We start from the raw sequence: 17,990 nt of genomic DNA, 5'->3' as shown, positions 1-17,990 counted from the left end.
TTGCTCGCTTTGAAGACAATACAGTGACACTGATACGGCCAGCTACCTAAGCCTGTGGGCTCTCCTTCTCTGTGGCCAACATGAGTAAAACATTTAAACGTGTTAATCCTCGCAAGGCTGCCGGCCCCTCTAGCCGTGTCCTCAGTGCATGTGCAGACCAGCTTGCTAATGTGTTTACGGACATATTCAATCAATCCCTATCCCAGTCTGCTGTCCCCACATGCTTCAAGATGGCCACTATTGTTCCTGTACCCAAGAAGGCAAAGGTAACTGAACTAAATGACTATCGCCCCGTAGCACTCACTTCTGTCATCAGGAAGTGCTTTGAGAGACTAGTCAAGGACCATATCACCTCCACCCTACCTGATACCCTAGACCCACTCCAATTTGCTTACCACCCCAATAGGTCCACAGACAACGCAATCGCCATCACACAGCCCTATCCCATCTGGACAAGAGGAATACCTATGTAAGAATGCTGTTCATTGACGACAGCTCAGCATTTAACACCATAGTACCCTCAACTCGTCATTAAGCTTGATACCCTGGCTCTCGACCCCGCTCAGTGCAACTGGGTCCTGGACTTTGACGGGCCGGTAGGAAACAACATCTCCACCCCGCTGATCCTCAACACTGGGGCCCCACAAGAGTGCCTTCTCAGCCCTCCTGTACTCCCTGTTCACCCATGACTGCGTGGCCATGCACGCCTCCAACTCAGACGACACTACAGTGGTAGGCTTGATTACCAACAACGACGAGACGGCCTATAGGGAGGAGGTGAGGGCCCTCGGAGTGTGGTGTCAGAAAAATAACCTCTCACTCAACGTCAACAAAACAAAGGAGATGATTGTGGACTTCAAGAAACAGCAGAGGGAGCACCCCTCCATCCACATCGACGGGACAGTAGTGAAGGTGGCAAGTCTTAAGTTCCTCTGCCTACAAATCACGGAGAAACTGAAATGGTCCACCCACACAGTGTGGTGAAGGAGGCTGAAGAAATTTGGCTTGTCACCTAAAACACTCACAAACTTTTACAGATGCACAATCGAGAGCATCCTGTCGGGCTGTATCACCGCCTGGTACGATAACTGCACCGCCCTCAATCGCAAGGCTCTCCAAAGGGTAGTGCGGTCTGCACAACGCATCACCGGGGGCAAAATACCTGCCCTCCAGGACACCTACAGCACCCGATGTCACAGGAAGGCCAAAAAGATCAAGGACAACAAACACCCGAACCACTGCCTGTTCACACCGTTATCATCCAGAAGGCGAGGTCAATACAGGTGCATCAAAGCTGGGACCAAGAGACTGAAAAACAGCTTCTATCTCAAGGCCATCAGACTGTTAAACAGCCATCACTAACATAGAGAGGCTGCTGCCAACATAGTGACTCAAATCTCTGGCCACTTTAAGAAATGGATTTAATAAAGGTATCACTAGTCACTTTAAATAACGCCACTTTAATAATGCTTACATATCCTACATTACTCATCTCATATGTATATACTGTATTCTATACTATCTATTGCATCTTTTGCCCTTGCCGCCCGGCCATCCGTATATTTATATATACATATTCTTATATATTCATTCCTTTACATGTGTGAATTTGTTAGATATTACTGCACTGTCGGAACTAGAAGCATAAGCATTTCGCTACACACACATTAGCATCTGCTAACCATGTGTATGTGACCAATAACATTTTATTTGATAAGGCGACCTGCCCCTCCCCCTCTGAAGCAATAGGCTACTGACTGTAGCCTACTTACGTTACATTGGAGCTTTATAAGCATAATATAGACCTAGTTATCCCGTTTCACTTTAGATTTATTAACTACAAAATTGTAAGACGTGTTTTTAAATTCTGGTGCCGCTCTCCACACACAAGCTTAGCTAAATTAGCTAACACAAGCTTGTTAGCTAGCTAGCTGACAGGACATTCGAAGTTCCGCCATAGAAGATGCTCCTCCTATGTATAATTCTGTGGAACTAATTCATATAATGCATGTCATAGCACAAGATGCCCAGCGCTTCAAGCCTTATCCTCAACCCTCTCTCGTTCTCCCCGCCCGCAAAATTTGTCGTATCTTGCGCCGTAGGCTTCACTTTTCAGCCCATCGCACACGTAAACAACTAGCTTGCCTGCTCTATCCGCACTGATTGGTATAGTAATTTAATGAGCGAAATGTAAAAAAAAAAAAAAAAAAAAAGTAACGATATAAACCAGTAACGTTACCTTTTTGTTGTTGAACCCGGTTCAGAACTTTATCCTGCCTTTTCGGGACAGTGGAATTAAATGAAGAAAATAGTGGTTCTGTTCAGAACAAAACAATTGGATAATGATTTCAGTTCCAAACCCTGCTGACAACTAGACCTTATGGGACACTATTTTTGGTCTTACTGAGTTTGACTGTCAGGTAGGCTTGGTAAGATATACCAGGGTATTTGTAAAAAGCCACGCGATGGTTTTTCACTACTGTCAATACCGTTGAAACTATTTCTTTGAAGTTCTTTTATACATTTGAATATTTGTAGCGACTTTTTGAGTAAATACCTGCGGTCAATTTGTGCGATACGTCAGGGGATAAAGATTGCGTTCATTTCACCCGTCAAATAATGTTTCATTGTAAAGCTAACCTGTAGTCCCCAGTCACGTGGTGTTTGTTGTAAAGCTAACCTGTAGTCCCCAGTCACGTGGTGACGACGGGAGACCGGAGCTTTGTGAATCACTCACTGTTGTGCAGTACGTGCCTGGTGATCTAGTTACAATATGGAATCCACTACTAAATGTTTGCCAACTAGATATCTTATAACTATTAAGTTAACTATCTAAAATGTGCTAAATGCTCTGTTGTGCATTTAGTTAACTAATTTAGTAGCTAGTTAGCTATCTAGCTGTGGTTTGTTTCTTCCAAAATCAAGCTTTTCTTGGTTACAGCAGATAATTCCCTCCTGGATCAAGAGCCTTTGTCAAAAAAAATAAAAAAAAAAGTGTGAGGTAACCTGTGAGTAGAATTTGAGTTAGTTTAGCTTTATGAGCTGGGATGTCTGTCCTGCAAATAGTTTAGGTCAGAGACTGTATCAAATGTTTGCACTGCGCTCGTTAGCATTTAGTTAGCATTCCCTATGGGATTTTACATGTACTTGTTAGCATTGCTAACCTCCAGATTGCAGTGGAGTTTGAAAATGGCGGCCCTTGTGTTCAGTGCCGGTATTACTGAATATCCCAGGATATCACAAGGTTGGTATGACAATCTGGATACCTCCCAAGCACTCTGCCAGGGTCCAGATCTGACAGAATCTGTGCAGAAGATCTAGGTGCTGCTGTAGGCTCTCTTTTGTTGGGGACAAAAGCACCAGAAGCAAACAATAGACTTTTGAATTCAGATTCCAGTAGGGTGAGGCCGGGTGCTGCAGACTGTTCTTCAGATTCCCTTGTCAATTCGTTGATGTATACACTGAGTGTACAAAACATTTAGAACACCTGCCTAATCTTGAGTTGCAATTTGTCGGTCAATGGACTCTACAAGGTGTCGAAAGCGTTCCACAGGCCCATGTTGACTCCAATGCTTCTCACAGTTGTCAAGTTGCCTGGATGTCCTTTGGGTGGTGGACCATTCTTGATACACACGGGAAACTGTTGAGTATGAAAACTCCAGCAGCGTTGCAGCTCTTGACACAAACCGGTGCGCCTGGCACCTATTGCCATACCTCATTCAAAGGAACTTAAATATTCTGTCTTGCCCATTCACATTCTGAATGGCACACATACACAATCCATGTCTGACTTGTCTCGAGGCTTAAAAATCATTTTTTAACCTTTCTCCCTTTCATCTATACTGATTTGAAGTGGATGTAACAAATGACAACAATAAGGGATTATAGCTTTCACCTGGCCAGTCTGATATGGAAAGAGCATAATGGTTTATACACTCAGTGTATGTTGGAGGGTGGGGCTCAAGCTGCATCCCTGTCGCACCCCACAGCCATAAGGAAAGAAATCTGTGTTTTTTTGGCCATTTTAACCGCACACTTGTTTGTGTACATGGATTTTATGTTGTATTTTTTTTTGTGTTTTTATTTACATCAACACCGCTTTCTATCAATTTATATAGCAGACCCTCATGACAAATTGAGTCTCAAGCTTTTTTGAAATCAACAAAGCATGATTATACTTTGCTTTTGTTTTGTTTGTCAATTAGGATGTGTAGGGTGAATACCTGGTCTGTCGTGTGGTAACTTGGTAAAAAGCCAATTGGATATTTGCTCAGGACGTTGTTTTCACTGAGGAAATGTAGGAGTCTGCTGTTAATGACAATGCAGAGGAATATTTCTCTGACTGCAACATCAGATGATACACACACCCACACACAAGTCTTAACTGGGTTATCAGCCTCTGTGTCTGGGCATGTAACACTCCTCTTATTTCTGCCTTAAAAGGGAAATGTTTCTCTGTTTTATCACTGTGGAATAAGAATAATATTACTGCTCTAACACACAGGAATGTCTAGTGGTATATTTAGTATCACACACACACACACACACCAGAACTCCTCATCAGACGAGGTTACCGTACATTTCTCCAGTGTTCGCTTTCTTACACATAATCTTTTACACAGAACATGACACATTTATACCTCAGACAGCCCTTCACACTACCACCACCTCTCTCCTCACCCCCTCCCTCCTCAGCTCCACCCTTGCTCCTCACCTCTACCCCTCCCTTCTCCACCCCTTCGGCCTCCCTCCTCACCTGCACCCGTTCGCCCCTCACCTGCACCCCTCCCTCTTCACCTCCACCCCTCCCTCTTCACTTCCACCCCTCCCTCTTCACTTCCACCTTCCCTCACCACTCCTTCCTCACCTCACCCTCCACCCTCACCTTCCACTAGCTCTCTCCCAATGTCCCTTCTTACTACCCCCTTTCTCTCCTCCTTCTCTCCCTCCGTCGGACACAAGTTTTATCATTGCTTTAAAACGGGGCCGATTTAGGTTTTCTGAAGAATTGGAGGCATGTCTCATTGCTGTACTTAGACTATAAGACAATGTTGAAATGTCTGACAAACTTAACTCTTTCCTCTCTTCCTCCCTCTTTCTCTTCCTCCCTCTCTCTTCTTCCCTCTTTCTCTTTTCTCTCCCTCGCTCCCTCTCCAGTGTGAGTCTGATGAAGAGTAAGTTGGATCCAGAGGGCTTGGGGATCGTGCTGCTGGCTCCGTTCCTCCTGGAGTTCTTCCCTGATCAGGTAACTGAAGAGGAGCTGAGATACTTCAAAGCTGCAGCAATATCCATAAAACATGCTGAGAAGACCGATTTAAACAAGAATATCTTTGCTGTATGCGTGTACGTACATGAGCGCTTCTGTTTTGTTAGTGGTTTGTGGCTGACGATAGATATGAATTTGTTGAGTCAAATCTTTTACAGCAATGCACTGGTGACCAAAATATTTAAATATATATTTACACAAACCCCTGTTCAGACAGGGACTCTGTGGCAGGGAAGCATGGCTGAAGAGTGGGAGAGCGAGAGGCAAAGAGAAAGAAAGGTGGGGAGAGGGATGTGGGGACAGAGAGAGAGAGGAGCGGGAAGTGTGTTAAAGTGATCAGGGCTTCGGGGACTCACCAGAGGAATGGCCCTCGGCCACAAAGAAATTATACTGCCATTAGCTAACTGGACACACACACACACACACAGACTGAGGTTATGGTTTCACATAAACATACTCACACAGTCTATTAGCATTCTGGAACGTCCCAACAAAGTGTTTGGCTCTGTGTCGCTATTGACTGGTTTCTAATCTAGGCTGTTCTGTGGGATTGGGGTTAGGGTTTCACAAATGCATGTATGCACGCGCACGCACGCACACACACACACACGTGTGAAAGGTAACGTAAGGGTAATGGCGGACTGAAGGGATTTATGTAGAGCACCTCAAGATAAAACATAATATTCGAAATATCTGCTAAATTAGACTAAAATATTAGCACTACTTAATCTGGTGAGTGATAACCTTCAATCTGGACAATAACACAAAACAAATCCTAAAACTAGAGACATTTATCGACAAATATTACGAAAACAGGCAACAACCAAACATGACGGAGAGTAAGACAGGGGAACCGATTACAAAACGAAAACGTGACTCTTCTACAGACACTGATGATTTAATATTCTCACCACCCGGAATGGTAAAGGTCGAAACCGATCTGTTAAAATCAATAAATGACAAACTGGGTATACTTGAATTAGTTAGTAAGGATATAAAAGAGTTGAAGGCAAGCCTAGAGATGAGTGATGAAAAAGCTGCGACATTGGAGAAGCAAACACACGCGCTAAAAGGGACAGTCAATAAGATTGAAACCGAAATGAATGGAATTAAAAAGGAGAACACCGTTCTGAAGGAAACCTTACTAGACATACAAACTAGATCCATGAGAGAGAATTTGGTACTTACAGGTATCCAAGAAAAAGAAGGAGAAGTTCCTGAATCTATAGTTAGAGAGTTCCTCCTTACAGCGCTTCAGATTCCACGTGAAGTTATCGACAAAATCCAACTTGAACGCGTTCACCGCTTCGGACAGAGAGGGCAGAGGTACGAACGCCCAATCGTTGCCAAATTTGCTTCATTTAAAGATAAAATAATGGTTAAAAGCCTGGGTAAAAGACTTGCTGGGACCAAAATTGGCATGAATGATCAGTTTCCGAAGGAAATTGCAGAACGGCGCAAAGTTCTGTATCCAATTTTCAAAGAAAATAGATTAAAAGCGAAACGAGTAGCTCTCTTCGTTGATAAACTATATATTGATAACCAGTTGTTCAGAGACACAAAGACTACTCCATGGTTATTTTAAAAATTACAAAGTTCTCATAGACGAGGGAAATAAACACAATTCAAGCCCGGTTACTGATTGTAACAATACAATAAAAAATATAGCTTTTCTATAAATCTTCACATATAACTAATTGAACACACAAGCACTAATTCAACATAGTGAAGATAAAAACTAAGTAAACAGAAGGCACAGTATGTGTGGATGGTATGGTTTGTGTTTATTTTTTATTTTATTTGTTATGTTTGGAAAGTTGAGTGAGTGAGTGAGTAATGAAATGGTTGCATATCCCAGAGCCAATGTATTGCTGTGAGCCGGGTATGAGAGGGCTTTCAATGTTGTTCAGATGATGGATATACTTTTATAATGAATTATACGTCTTATTTATTTATTGTCCTATCATGGAGAACTACATTTTTTATTTATTTTTTTATAAATTATATCTAATTATTTATTATCCTATTTTAATGGTACGGTCCATGGCACTATACCCTAGACACCCACCTGAATGACCCAGATACTAAGGAGAAGTCCCTAACTGTTTTATGTGCCCGCTGTAAGCGGTCTGTATGCAGCTAAAATGAGGTCAGAGACCAAGAGCAGCACTGCCCCCTCAAGATTCTGAGCCTGCTTGGCAGGGTTGGTCCTGCAAAGCCAAAGCCCCAATAAGGGAGAGCATAATATACAAGGAAATTCTCAAAGCTGCTAATGAGAACCTTGACGACCTTGTACCTAGCCGGTGGGGATTCCGGTGGGGTGCCCCCACCCAGGCAGTGGCAGTGCTGGCAACACTAGCTGCAGTAACCCATGGGGAGGGGGTCACACTCGGACATTCAGAGAGGGGGTATATTATTGTGGCCCTGGCGGCACAAAATCAAAGTCGGACTGCATGGAGATGCGTGGGGACATGGTCATGACGGGTGGCCGTATTGTGGGTGTTTCAGGAATAAGGTGTACATTTGACCTCCATTATCTAGGATATGACAATGGTAAATAAATCTCTCAATTTTTGCTAATTTTTTGTGCGGTCTTGCAGGCCTTCTCATGCAGCTGCAACTGCAAGTGCATTTGTAAATCATGACCCATCTTGAGTTGGGCTCTGGGATGGTGCAATTGTTGAGAAAGTGAGCTTATGGTTGTGTGGGGGTAAGGGCTGAGTGTGTGTGGGTGTATGTGTGTATCCCACAACTGTTGCGAAGGAAGAAGTAAAAGATGTTAGGGACAATAGAGGATGATCCACAGATATACATAATACAAATCGAGGTGAGGGCAATGGAAATGCATATGGTAATTGATCTTCTTCAATTCGGTAAATGGCACTGTATGCTCTTTTCAAAGAATGGATCCCAGTCGGTTCAGGGCTATGGGATACAGGGGGTCGAGGGTGGTCTACCGGGCATTGGGATGACAAGCCATCTCGAGATGAGGCCTTTTAGCGGGTGGAATAGTAGGGACCAATTGGAGGTTTACTTAGTAGAAATGCAAATATCATGGTACAACTATATAGACACTCAATCATTATGTTACTTTTTAATAGTACGTTTACAAAAATATATTCTGATTAAAAGAATGAAAGGTGTGTCTCATTATGGTAAGTGGTGAAATAAGTATAGCCAGTTACAATTGTAATGGCTTAGCAGATAATAAGAAAAGACGATCAGTATTTACCTGGCTAAAAGAGAAGGATTATAATATCTATTGTTTACAGGAAACCCATTCAACAGTTTTAGATGAAGTTTTGTGGAAAAAGAACTGGGGGGGCAAAATATATTTCTCCCATGGGCAAAGAAATTCAAAAGGGGTGATGGTTTTAATTAACAATAATTTTGATCCAAATGTGCAAATTGTCCAAACAGATCCTCAAGGTAGATGGATTATTTTAAATATGTTATTGGACAATAAACAAATATGGCTTGTTAACCTATACGGTCCGAATAATGATGATCCAAGCTTCTTTGAAAATATATATAAGAATTTATCAACTCTACAAGCAACACTAGACTCTATTATTATAGTGGGAGATTTTAATACGGTCTTAAATACCTCTATAGACCGGAAAGGAAATCACACTACAAACTATCACCCTCAGGCACTTAAGGAAATCATGAATGTCATGGATATATTGGAATTAGTGGATATATGGAGACTTAAATACCCTGATTTAGTGAGATATACATGGCGGAGGCTGAATCAAGCTAGTCGTCTTGACTACTTTCTTATACCATTCTCTCTGGCACCAAAAGTTAAAAAAGTGTTGATAGGGGACAGAATGCGGTCGGATCATCACATAATTGGCATATATATTTCTCTTACAGAATTTCCACGTGGGCGAGGATATTGGAAATTTAATCAAAGTCTACTAGATGATAAATTGTTTAGAACTAGGACAGAAGATTTTATAACTGACTTTTTCAGACATAACATAGGTACAGCAGATCCCCTTATTGTATGGGACACTTTTAAGTGTGCCTTTAGAGGCCATGCAATTCAGTACTCATCTATAAAACAAAAGCAATTTAGATCAAAAGAGTCCATATTAACAAAGGAAATTGAAGGACTAACAGTACAGTTAGATAGCAATAAAAACAGTACCATAGAGGCACAGAATAAGTTAGAGGAAAAACAAAAAGAAATGGAGGAACTTATTCAAGAAAGATCCAGTGTAATACATTATAAAAATAAAGCGAACTGGATGGAATATGGGGAAAAATGCACCAAATTCTTTTTCAATCTTCAATATAGAAATGCTACCAAAAAAAATGTATTAAAACTTGTTACAAATGATGGAGTCACGCATGATTCACCAAATGATATTTTGAAAGAGGAAGTAAAGTACTTTAAGAATATGTTTTCGTTTCAGGCTCCTCCATCTCCACTAACTGAAACTAATTGTATGGATTTTTTTCCTATTAATAATATAAAATTAACATCTGTACAGAAAGACTCATGTGAAGGCCAAATTACAGAGGAGGAACTGCTTGATGCAATTGGGGCCTTTAAGGATGGGAAAACTCCAGGGCTGGATGGCATACCAGTGGAAGTATACAAAACTTTTTTTGATATACTCAAAGGACCATTATTAGCTTGTTTTAACCACTCCTATATAAATGGTAGATTATCAGACACGCAACAAGAAGGTCTGATATCGTTATTACTGAAACAGGACCCAAGTGGTATATATAAAGATCCAGTCCAATTAAAAAATTGGAGACCTCTTACACTTCAGTGTTGTGATGCAAAAATCCTAGCAAAATGCTTGGCGCATAGAATAAAAAAAGTTTTGTCAGATATTATTCATCCTAATCAGACAGGTTTTTTACATGGACGATACATTGGAGATAATATAAGGCAAGTACTGGAAACAATAGAACACTATGAAATATCGGGGACACCAGGTCTGGTTTTCATAGCTGATTTTGAAAAGGCTTTTGATAAAGTACGACTGGAGTTTATATATAAATGCCTAGAATATTTCAATTTTGGGGAATCTCTTATAAAATGGGTTAAAATTATGTATAGTAACCCTAGGTGTAAAATAGTAAATAATGGCTACATCTCAGAAAGTTTTAAACTATCTAGAGGAGTAAAACAAGGTTGTCCACTATCGGCATATCTATTTATTATTGCCATCGAAATGTTAGCTGTTAAAATTAGATCAAACATTAATATTAATGGATTAGAAATCTGTGGCTTAAAAACTAAGGTGTCATTGTACGCTGATGATTCATGTTTTCTTTTAAAACCACAACTAGAGTCTCTCCACGGCCTCATAGAGGATCTAGATACCTTTGCTATCCTCTCTGGATTAAAACCAAATTATGATAAATGTACCATATTACGTATTGGATCACTAAAAAATACACATTTTATATTGCCATGTAGTTTACCAATTAAATGGTCTGACGGAGATGTGGATATACTCGGTATAAAAATCCCAAAAGAAAGAAATGATCTCACTCCAATAAATTTTTATAGAAAGTTAGCAAAAATAGATAAGATCTTGCTACCATGGAAAGGAAAATACTTGTCTATTTGTGGAAAAATCACCCTGATTAACTCTTTAGTCATATCACAGTTTACCTATTTGCTTATGGTTTTGCCTACACCTAGTGACCTGCTTTTTAAATTATATGAACAAAAAATATTCCATTTTATTTGGAACGGCAAGCCAGATAAAATTAAAAGGGCCTATTTATATAACGAATATGAATTCGGAGGGCAGAAATTATTAAATATTAAAGCATTAGACCTCTCACTAAAGGCATCAGTCATACAAAAGTTATACTTAAATCCAAACTGGTTCTCTAGTAAATTGGTACGAATGTCTCATCCTATGTTCAAGAAGGGCCTTTTTCCCTTTATTCAGATTACACCTGCTCACTTTCGGTTGTTTGAAAAGGAAATAATCTCCAAAATATCCTTATTTTTTAAACAAGCCTTAGAAAGTTGGTTGCAATTTCAGTTTAATCCACCTGAAAGGACGGAACAAATAGTACAACAAATATTGTGGTTAAATTCAAATATAGTAATTGATAAAAAAACTGTATTTATCGAAGAAATGTTTAAAAAAGGTATAATTTTTGTGAATGATATCATAAATAGGACTGGTGGAGTTATGTCACACATGCAGCTCACACAGACATATGGAAATGTCTGCTCTACCCAAAATTACAACCAATTAATTGCAGCATTACCACAAAAATGGAAGAGGCAAGTAGAAGGGGAAAGAAGTAAGGAACTTGTATGTCGGCCCTGTATTAAAGAACATAAATGGTTAAAGAAAAGTGTGATAAATAAAAACATATACCAATTTCATTTAAGGACCAAAAAACTGACAGCTGTGCCATATAAATTGCAAAATAGTTGGGAAGAGATGTTCGATGTACCCATTCCATGGCACATGGTTTATGAATTGATACGCAAAACAACGCCGGATTCAAAACTTCGAATTTTTCAATTTAAATTATTGTACAAAATTCTTGCAACTAATAGAATGTTATATATATGGGGTATACAATCTTCCCAGCTCTGTAGATTCTGCTGTGAGGAGGCAGAGTCATTAGACCATTTATTTTGGTATTGTCCATATGTAGCTCGTTTTTGGTCACAGGTCCAGGAATGGCTGAAGAATTGCAACATTTGCCTAGAACTAACGCTACAGATAGCAATACTGGGGGATTTGAAAAGCCATAGTCAATCAATCAATAATATAATAATTATTTTAGCAAAAATGTTTATTTTTAATTTACAATCTGTAGAAGCTATGAGAATAGGAAGGTTCAAATCTTTTGTGAAGCATCACAGCACAGTTGAAAAATATATGGCAAATAAAAATCCGAAATGGATGATGTTGGAAGATAGATGGGAAGGGTTGAGTAGAACTGAAGGGTGGGACTAATAACAAGATAAACAATGTAGGGCATACGGGATCTGTGAAATGTGTATAGGTGCGGAGCTTTTGTGAAATAGCACAGTTACAAGTGGAAATAAAATTGGATGGACAACAGAAATAGAGGAAGGACTAAGAACAAACAAGAGAGAACTATTATAAAGTAGTCTGTGTCTGTAAAATAGGTATAAGATGTATAAATTGAAGGTAAAAGCAGAAGTGTTTATTAGTTTACTCCAATTGGGGGAGCGGTGGTAGGGTTGCGGGGAATAATAATAAAGGTATATTCTTTAAAAAAGTATGTATGTCTATATAGGTATGTGAATGTATATATGTATATATGTATGCATGCGTGTATGGATATATATATTTACCCAAAAAAATATGGGGGATTGGAAATGATGCAGACAATTACATTGGAAGCAACATTCTTTCCGCAATATTAAGCTGATCCACCCCAAAAAAAAAAAAAAAAGTGTTTGGCTCTGTGTCGCTATTGACTGGTTTCTAATCTAGGCTGTTCTGTGGGATTGGGGTTAGGGTTTCACAAATGCATGTATGCACGCGCACGCACGCACACACACACACACGTATGTGGGTTTGGGGTTATGTATAGTGTTTCAGGCTAAAGTATGCTGAATTGTCTGTGGGTTCCCATACACACACCTTCCAGAGCAGAGTTATCGACACGCATCCCAGAGATGACTCCATGATTGTTAACTGGTGTATATTGTGTTTTCAGGATACTGGAATCCCAGACTCCTTCCCTGTCTACCACTACAATGGCCTGAAACAGTCCAACCACAACGAGAGGGTAAGATATACACACACACCTCTAAAACAGCCTGAAACTGTCACACCACTATGATAATGTAAGGTGTTGGTGTGTGTTGTCTCTCTTTGTCAGGTGGAGTATGTGCAGGGTACAGCCCTGGTCCTGGGCTTTGAGGACCCCATGGTGAGGACAGATGACACTCCAGTGAAGCGCTGCCTCCAGACCAAGTGGCCCTACATAGAACTGCTGTGGAATACTGAACGCTCCCCTTCACTTAACTAACTCACTGCTAGGGTGGTAGAGGACTGACTGATCTCCACAGGAAGGAAGGCCACAAAGACTGAGACACACAGTACATGTACATTGCTGCACACACTCACACAGAGAAATTTGCTCACTGTCCTGGGCAGGACAAAAACAAACAGAACATATATGCCACTACACACACACTTGACATACAGACACACTTGTTTACTGTTAATGCTGTTGTGTTTTACATGACTAAATTAAGTCACAGGATGTTTTTGGTTTGTTGTAAAAAGCTGAATGAATTATTATTGTCACCCTGTAGATGACTCTGTTTTATACTCTGGGATATATGCACTTAATAAGAACTACATATAAAGGAAACAGCTGACCTCGTTGGATGTAAACCTGTAACTGACTGACTGGAACTATGCTTCTGTAACACCCAGCTTTCTGACTGTTAAAGAGATAAACAACCAAAGCTTTCCGCAAGACACATATGCGTGCGCACACACACACACACACACACACACTCCTATTCTAACTACAGCTGAGTTAGTTTGACCTCTTAATACTGAGGCAGGGTATCCCTGACCCAGATTAGGTTACTGCATTATCTCCATTGAAATAGTCCAGGAGCAGCCTAAATCTGGGGCTGGGAAAGTAGCCTCAATGGTATTCACAGGAGATTACGCGCACACACACCCTGGTGTTTACAGCATAAAGGGACCAATCACAGCAGACACATTCCTCCTGTTTAGTTGTTTGACCTGGAAGTAGAACCTTTGGCTGGTTTTACACGTTGCGCAACTTCTCTCTTCACACCAACACAGGAAGTGATATGGTATTTATTGTCACACACCCCCCAAACGAATAAACAATTTTTTTCTTCACTTCTCGTGTGTGGGCTTGTTCGACATTGCCGACTGATTAATCTACACATCACCTTGCATCATAGTCTCGCCTAACCATCCATCTACTTGCATAAATAACTACTCATTATTGTTTGTAGATCAGTCAGTCAAAATTGACCTACAATTCATCATGGATTTGGACAGAATGCTCTCGAACATGGCCTGTATGTATGTGCGTACGTGTGTCAGTCTCAGTATGGTGTATGTGTGTTATTGGAAAGGGGATATCTCTGTGTTTATTGGATGAGACTGGGAGAGAGAGGAGAAAACAATAACAGATGGTGGAACTATTGAGTGCACACTGAAACTAAAACAAATTAGAATGCTTTTACCTGGTGAGGGACCATCATAAAACAGGCATGCGGCACACCAAAGAGAGGAGCACTACTCTTGTTCTAGTCCTCTGTGTGTGTGTGTACAAGCGCATGTGTATCCTCGCCAGGTAATGAAGTTTCTAAGAACTGAAATCCTGTTGAATGTCTGAAGTCTCTTTTTCATTCTGTTCATCTTGGATTTACACGAAAGCAGTTGAGAAAGAGCAGTCCACCTATCAACATTGTTCAAAAGGGCAGTTTTAAGAGTGCTGTTCACGTGTGTGTGTACGCTGAGTTAAACTGTCCTTCACCTCTAAATGCCTGCACACAGCAAGCAGAAACATGCTCACACTGTTAGCATATGTGCTCTATGAGAATGGCAGGTACACAGGCATTGTAATTATGTTTGTGTCTGTTGTTGGTCACCATGTGCGTGTGTGAGACCATATGCTGGTCTGTAATGTAATGAGCCACTATGGTTCCATCTGTCTCTGGAGTTCAACACTGTATTTCTGATCAATTTGATGTTATTTTAATGGACAAAAAAAAAAAACGGAGAGAGAGGTACGGACAGCAAGAGGAGTGCAGAGAGACATAAGGAAAGAGCTTGAGAACAGCAGAGGGAAAGAGAGGGAGGGGTAAAGAAGGAAGAGGGCATGCGAGGGGAGGGGTTAAGGAGAGTTGGGGAAATTTGTCTGAATTCTCCATCTGGTAGGTCAAGGTTGCTCACTGTGACTCCCTCTCATCACCATGCAGCCTTAGATTATGTAACACGCACACTCTGACACACACAACCCCACCCCCATATCACTTGTCGGAAAATATGAAGTGGTTTGCAGTAACATCCTAACTCTACACACGCACACACTAACATAGAAACACATACATTTCAGCCTGAGTACTTCATTTTGGTCAACAGCTAAATAAATTGTTACTAAGGTCATCGCAGATCAGATGTTTGGGCAATGTGGTCCACATGAGTCATGTTTCTCTAACACAAATGGACATAAAGCATCTCTTTTAATATGTTCCTCATTACAGCTGAGAAAGAGCAGTACTCCACTGCAGTCACAGTTTTACAGCTCACTATGACTTTATGAGACTTTCAGTCTCTTGACGACAATGAAACACTCTGAAGTTTCAATTTAATTAAAACTCCTGATGCTGATTAGGAGCAGACTGAGTTAACGCAGGAACACACACACACACACACTGGAGGAGTGATGTGGGCGTAGTGGTATGGTCTGCTTTGATAAGACGACACCTCAGATCTACTGTACAGGATGTAGGCTATGCAGGCAAGATGTCTACAACACACACACAAGTTGTGTCTGGATCAGAATAGGCTACGAATGTATTTATAGCTTCACTTTTGGGAGAGGACTCGCGCAGGACAGGGGAATGGTAACGCGTGCCGTGAAAACCCATCACACACACACACACACACATTGGCCTACACACACAAACACATTTAGACACACACCCACAAACCCGTCTTTAGTTTTAGTCCGCAGGCTGGCGTGTTTAACTTTAGATCTCAGTAATAATTACGCAAGATAATTACCGGTGATTATTCTTTAATGGAAGGAAACGCACCTAATTAAACCGGCGCGGTCAGAATAAACGGTTTAATAATAAAACACCGCGAAACCCGAGATCTGTAATATCAGGCTTAAATCAGTATCACCACGCTGACTGAGGTCGTGTCATATTATAGGGCTATTGTGCGTGCGTGTGAGTGAGCGAGCGAGAAAGAGATAATTAATACATCCACTTTATAGTATTATTGCTTCTCGATCAAAACCTACGAATGGAGAAAATTGCTTTTTTCCCTCCATATAAAACGATAGCTTTATGATGCAGCCACTTGGCGCGCGTTCTGATGTGGTCTGGGTATGGTCTTGAAGTGGGTCGAAGTGTTGTGCAACGGGGGCGTGCACAGAATAGAAGCGCGCTGCCGCAGCGACAGGAGAGTCTGGCTGCAGGCTGCAGAGGAGTTTAGAGTGTGTGTGTGTGTGTGTGTGGGTGAGAGCATCAAGAGATCTGACCCAGCGGAGAGTGTGTGTGAGTGCCTAGTGTGGGAGACAGCGGCGAGAGCAGAACGCACGGGCATGCACAACTTGGGATAACTCACCTGGCTGGACAGAAACATCTCTCTCCCTCCATTTCGCCTATCATCTCTCTCCTTGCTAACGGATTCGAGCGGTGTGATAGACTACTGGTCTGGCTGCGGGGAAGGTGTTAATGTGTGCCTATAGGATGTGTGCATTTGGTGGGATGTTGTGTCGCGTGGTGTCGGTGCTATGGCTTGTTCTTTCGGTTGTCTCAGGCTTCAACCTGCATGCGGAGCGCCCTGCGGTGTACCGAGGACCAGAGGGGAGCTACTTTGGTTACTCCGTGGACTTCTACCGACCGACCCCCGAAAGCAGCACGTGAGTGACAACAGTCCGAGACCACAACTATCAGTTTAAAACATTGCATTTTTTATGTTATTAATTTCAATTTCGAACAGCCTACGAAGGTCTGCGGGTTCATGTTGGGTTAATATGAATTAAGTCTGGATTCCCAGAAAAAACATGCCCGAACAGAGAGATGGGTTCATTCTCCTAATAAAATAGTAGAATAGAATATCATTATTTCAACAGGAAATTCGTCTTGCAAGTGAACACAAATACAGTAACAAATGTCTCAGAATAGTAGGCTGTTGTGAGTTTTCCAAGCCCACCAAGACTGCACCAAGATATGTCATAATGCTAGTAGCCTACTGTACTTGTGCTTTCTGTGCTGACTCTGTGATGAGCGCTGGGATTTGTAAAGGAACTGAGGACTGTTTTATTACCAAGATGCTCCTATCATGTTTCTTGTTGTTTCAGCTCCTTAGTTTTATGCACTGGATAAGAGCTTCCGCTAAATAACTAAAATATTAATGTGTCTTTCCCAATGAATATGTTTAATACTCTCTCTCTCTCTCTCTCTCTCTCTCTCTCTCTCTCTCTCTCTCTCTCTCTCTCTCTCTCTCTCAGAGTGTGTGTGTCTCTGTGTGTTAAAGACCATTTCTTTTTCTTAAGTTTTGTGTGTGAACATTCAGTTAGTGGGATTATATCTGTCATGACTGTGTCCCTGCAGGTTGAGTGTGTTGGTGGGAGCGCCCAAGGCCAACACATCCCAGCCAGGCATCATAGAGGGAGGAGCTGTCTACTACTGTCCCTATCCCCCAAACCCTGACCCCACCAAGCAACCCTACAGCTGTACACAGATACCCTTCGACAACGCCAGTGAGTTACACCATGCTGTGTACCTGTGTGTGTGTGTGTGTGTGTGTGTGTGTGTGTGTGTGTGTGTGTGTGTGTGTGTGTGTGTGTGTGTGTGTGTGTGTGTGTGTGTGTGTGTGTGCGCTAGTTTTGCTCTCACAAAGTTCATGAGTGAGTATGAAGGGGTTAACTCCTGCCCATGTGGTTGGCTTCAGGTTTCAGGAGCACAGAAGAACTGTACATGTGTGTTTTGTGTTCCTGTTAGAAGTGT

At 41.4% G+C, this 17,990-nt stretch overlaps 2 protein-coding genes across 2 annotated transcripts in view; both read left to right on the top strand.

Annotated features, from left to right (window-relative positions):
- LOC120048485 (ubiquitin carboxyl-terminal hydrolase MINDY-3-like) overlaps positions 1–14,133 on the top strand; it is a 51,711-nt gene extending 37,578 nt beyond the window's left edge. The window contains exons 13-15 of the mRNA XM_038994489.1: positions 5,158–5,245; positions 12,962–13,033; positions 13,127–14,133. Of these exons, the coding sequence (XP_038850417.1) occupies positions 5,158–5,245; positions 12,962–13,033; positions 13,127–13,276 (310 nt within the window). The 3' untranslated portion in view covers positions 13,277–14,133. The remainder of the gene's footprint in view (positions 1–5,157; positions 5,246–12,961; positions 13,034–13,126) is intronic.
- Positions 14,134–16,543: 2,410 nt separating this feature from the next.
- The window catches only part of LOC120048484 (integrin alpha-8-like), a 49,636-nt gene continuing 48,189 nt past the window's right edge, over positions 16,544–17,990 (top strand). The window contains exons 1-2 of the mRNA XM_038994488.1: positions 16,544–16,900; positions 17,595–17,743. Of these exons, the coding sequence (XP_038850416.1) occupies positions 16,713–16,900; positions 17,595–17,743 (337 nt within the window). The 5' untranslated portion in view covers positions 16,544–16,712. The remainder of the gene's footprint in view (positions 16,901–17,594; positions 17,744–17,990) is intronic.

Source organism: Salvelinus namaycush, chromosome 5 (assembly GCF_016432855.1).
Source record: "Salvelinus namaycush isolate Seneca chromosome 5, SaNama_1.0, whole genome shotgun sequence".
NCBI classification, from domain to species: Eukaryota; Metazoa; Chordata; class Actinopteri; order Salmoniformes; family Salmonidae; genus Salvelinus; species Salvelinus namaycush.
This window is presented reverse-complemented; position numbering and strand designations above follow the sequence as displayed.